This window comes from Otolemur garnettii, unplaced genomic scaffold (genome assembly GCF_000181295.1).
Source record: "Otolemur garnettii isolate 467f Iridium unplaced genomic scaffold, OtoGar3 scaffold00209, whole genome shotgun sequence".
Taxonomy (NCBI): Eukaryota; Metazoa; Chordata; class Mammalia; order Primates; family Galagidae; genus Otolemur; species Otolemur garnettii.
Genome location: NW_003852604.1, coordinates 42,834 through 47,126, shown reverse-complemented (window position 1 = coordinate 47,126; position 4,293 = coordinate 42,834). Strand labels below are relative to the sequence as shown.

Sequence of the window (4,293 nt, the reverse complement as noted above, 5' to 3'; positions counted from 1 at the left end):
GCACTAAAAACACGGGACAGCCACATCCTTTCCGTCAGTCTGGTCAATGGCCTCTGGTGTTTCCTGGCTTCTTATTTGCAGGGACAGCCTTCAGGGAAGGGGTCATCAGGTGTCCTTGATATTCACATTCCCAGCACACTCAGGGACGCCTATGGGGTAATTAATTCCCAGAATAGCAGGGAAGAGTCCTTGCTCATCCATGTGCTCCCTTCAGAGATGCATCTGCGTGTGAACATCATGTTTCGTAGTAAGTCTCCTTCCAGAGGGCTGCAGACTTCTTCAAAGCCCTGTGGGAAGAGTAAATAAAATCAGGAGGGGAGACTGTAAATGGGGCTGCTCCAGGGAATGTTTGCTCTTCTGTCTGGTTGATGGCAGTGCGATCATTCCCAGCTATATCTGATCATTGTCCCTCTCTGTTCCCCAGTGGAGAGGGGTCAAATACATTGAATTGCTTATAGCAGATAGTTTATTTTTCCTTTATAGAGGAAATTGAGATTTTCTCTCATTTTATTCTTGTCTGTGCCCACACACCTGTACACTGACCCATCCTATACCCACCAGCCTACCCTGTTTTATAAAGTGGAAGATATTTTTCTGGGCTCTAGGGATACAGCAATGACTAGGAGAGATGTGCATTCTGTCCACATTCTGTCCTCCTCATCTAGCTTGAGAGACATATATAGTTATGTTATTTGAAAGTGATTATGATACAGGCCACAGCAGTAGAGAAGCAGGGGCTATAAGAGCATGTGGTGGGTTTAGAGAAGCCTGACATTGGAAAAGGCATTTGGATTTTTTTTTTTTTTGAGACAGCCTCAAGCTGTCACCCTAGGTCGAGTGCTGTGGCATCATAGCTCACTGCAACCTCCAACTCCTGGGCTTAAGCGATTCTCCTGACTTAGCTTCCCGAGTAGCTGGGACTACAGGTGCCCCCACAGTGCCCGGATAATTTTTGGTTGTGGTTGTCATTGTTTGGCAGGTCTGGGCTGGATTTGAACCCGCCAGCTCTAGTGTATGTGGCTGGCACCTTAGCTGCTTGAGCTATAGGCACCGAGCCATGGAAAAGACATTTGGGACGAGGCTTGGGGAGTGGATGGGAGTTGACAAGGTGATGGGAGGGGAGGAGGAAAAAGGTGGCGAAGGCATGAGATGGCAGGTGGCTGGGAGTTTTGTGGTAACTTAAGGTAGGATGACGGGAGGGGGTGGAGGTGAAGAGTCTGAATCTGGAGCTCTGGTCAGGAATGAGGTCAGATCAGGCCTGCCCTGTCAGGCTCATTCAAGATACGTGTGGTTTCTAATCCTAGAAGACAGAAAAAGTTTTTAAACCCAGACCACTAGCTGTTAATTTGACCAGGCCAATGTTCTCTAGGAAATTGTGGGTGAACGTCAGAGGATGAGTCCAGATTCAGTTCCTGTGACTTCACTTCCTCGGTCACCCCATCCTGATCCTCATGATCACGTCCCACTGGACCCTGCACTTGCAGCGCTGGCCCAGAGCATTTGGCAGTCCCTCCCACAGTGTAAGTTCTAAAGCATGGACAAAGCTCTGATGGGGAGAGAAAAACAAATAATACACAGACTTGGCTTCCTGAAACTTGAAATTTAGTATGGATAAGACATTTTCACTAAGAAGTTTCTAGAAGGCAACAGGTAAATGATAAATATTATTTCTGTTATTAATATAATTGTTGAGGTTGCTCCCTCTACAGTGTCATGTCCAGGCTGGGCATACAGGTGCCCCTCAATAAATGGTTTTGGGGGAATGACTCACAAGCCAGTGAACCGTCTGGGGACTGGTAGTGAAGAGAAATGAGAGCTGTGGGCCGAGAGAAATTATGTTCTTACCGGGGAATATCTGCAAACGCCTTGAGCATGGGCTTGTTCACGTACTGCAGTCCGTGCTTGGCACACAGTGACCTCACCAGAGGTGCCACTTTGTGGTAGTTATGACGCGGCATTGTGGGGAACAGACTAGGGAAACAGACGGGAAATACAAAAAGTTAGACCTGAAGAGAAGCCCAAGGGAGCTTTGTTTCCTCTATTACCAAATACAATTATTGTTATAACAGCAGTGGCCACTCACATTTGACCTTGAACAACACTTCTGGTCTGGGGAGTTCAAAAACTCTTGCTGAAATTCTCTCATCTTAGCTCTTGACAACTCTGGGAGCCACACAGCAAATGCTTGGAAAGTGCTAATAAAGCTAACATGAGCTCCGCAGAATATGTTTATTTTTGGCCAGGTCAGATGAATGTATGGGTTGTCTATTGTTGGGAATTACAGGGAGGGCCTGAGATACTCTCTTCCCCATCTCTGTCTTTGTCTCTCTTTTCTTTTCTCCTTCTAACACCTTCTTCATGAATAAGTTAGTGTTCAATAAGTTCTTGTCGCGGTAACGTCCTAAAATCGGAATAAGATGATGGCTTCTAATCTGAAGGTTTTTACTAAGCAGCCAGGTGACCTTCTTGGGTTTTAACCTCCTCATTGATAAAATATGAATAGTAATCCTTTCTTATTTTGCTCAGGTTTTTAAGGACTAGCATGTAAGAAAGGACGAGAAAATTCTGTGAACTGGTCAAAAATCTTTTCCTTTCTATGACTACCCCAGAGATGGTTTAGAACAAATAAAAAGGATGCAAAAGCCTCTTCCCTGAATGTTCTGGGGAGATTGGCTTTCCAGGTGTTTTTCTCTTTCTTTGTCACATGTCCAGAAACCTGAGCCATTGATAAAGTATTGCCAGATGCCATTTGAAGATTGCATCAGAGACTGGGATTCATTGTTGATTATTTTGTAACTTTGGCTCTAAAGAGACCGGTATTTAAGTCATAATTAAATTTCCACACAACCTGGTTACCCAAGTGGTGTGATTTTTCTTTGGTTTCACCAACAAACCAAATGTGTAGAAAACAATCACTAATTCCTAAGCCTGTAGGTATCTGGAAACTGAATCCACTGAGTCACTGGTACTTTTCCAAGAATCCACTCCTTAGAATTGTTAATGCCTCTCTCCTTCCTTCCTTTCTTCCCTACCTCCCTTACCACTGATGCTAATACAAAGAGAGAAACCTTAGAGAATTCTGATTCATTCCACCCACCACCGAGACCTTAAGCTTAAAGCTCTGGTCTAGACTACATTTTGGTTGTTACAAATGACTACCCTCACCCCTTCTGTGGACTATTTCTATCACTCACTGGTGCTCGATTTGGAAGTTCAGGTGCCCAGTGAACCAGTCATTGAAAATGGACTGTTCAACATTACAGGTGGCTCGGACCTGCAAAGAGAAAGCTTATATTAGATAAAAGTGAGCCCAGGGTCATACAGAGAAAATGCTTATTTATTCTTCTATTTAGTGAATCATAGGAGGAGTGTTTTTTTTTTTTTTGAGATAGAGTGTTACTTTCTCACCCTCAGTAGAGTGCCATAGTGTCACAGCTCACAGCAACCTCCAACTCTTGGGCTTAGGTGATTCTCTTGCCTCAGCCTCCCGAGGCTGGGACTACAGGTGCCCGCCATAATGCCTGGTTATTTTTTGTGGCAGTTTGGCTGGGGCTGGGTTCAAATCCACCACCCTCAGTATATGGGGCTGACCCACTAAGCCACAGGCGTTCCCCTCCATTTGAGGAATGCTTATTGAGATCCTGTTTAATGTAAGAAACTGTGAGGGACATAACAGATATGCAGTCCCCAGTCTAAAAATCCTGTAATTTAAAAAGGAAATTAGACATCTTGCTAAGAAGTACATACAAGGCAATCTGTATAAAAAAGTCACTATAGACCCTGAGATATGGAAGATTGAGGTATCATAAATGAGGACGCTGGCAGATGGAAGCAGGATTGTAGCATTTTGGTAGGGATTACAAGGGTAGGATACCAATTTTACAGAGATGACCTGCAGAACTTCTAAATAAGTAATAAGATATTTAAAGGTTTTATCCTAGGGTTCTGTGCATGGAAGTATATTCTGGTTAAAGCAGTTTCCCTTGTAATCTTATATGTTGTAGTTTAGGATATGATGGAGTTCATAACTTCTCTATGCTGCCAAGATTAAGAACCCTCATGAATAGCACTTCAATTTTTTTAAAGGTATTATTCCCATTGGATGGTGCCATTTTGAATGCTGAATCTATTACTTTGAGTGTTTCTCAAAGTATAGTTCAGAGAATTTTGAGGGTCCCCAGGATGCCTTAATAAAATCTGCAAGGTTGAAACTATTTCCATAACACTTCTAAGACATTGTTTGCTTTTTTCATTCTCATTTTCTTATGCTTATGTAGTGGAATTTTGTAGAGG

At 43.4% G+C, this 4,293-nt stretch overlaps 1 protein-coding gene across 1 annotated transcript in view; it reads right to left on the bottom strand.

Moving 5' to 3' along the window:
• Positions 1-235: 235 nt before the first annotated feature.
• Positions 236-4,293, bottom strand: part of LOC100963899 (fatty acid desaturase 2-like protein FADS2P1) — a 39,517-nt gene continuing 35,459 nt past the window's right edge. The window contains exons 8-10 of the mRNA XM_012812421.1: positions 3,195-3,274; positions 1,846-1,971; positions 236-287 (exon numbers count right to left, since the gene is read on the bottom strand). Of these exons, the coding sequence (XP_012667875.1) occupies positions 236-287; positions 1,846-1,971; positions 3,195-3,274 (258 nt within the window). The remainder of the gene's footprint in view (positions 288-1,845; positions 1,972-3,194; positions 3,275-4,293) is intronic.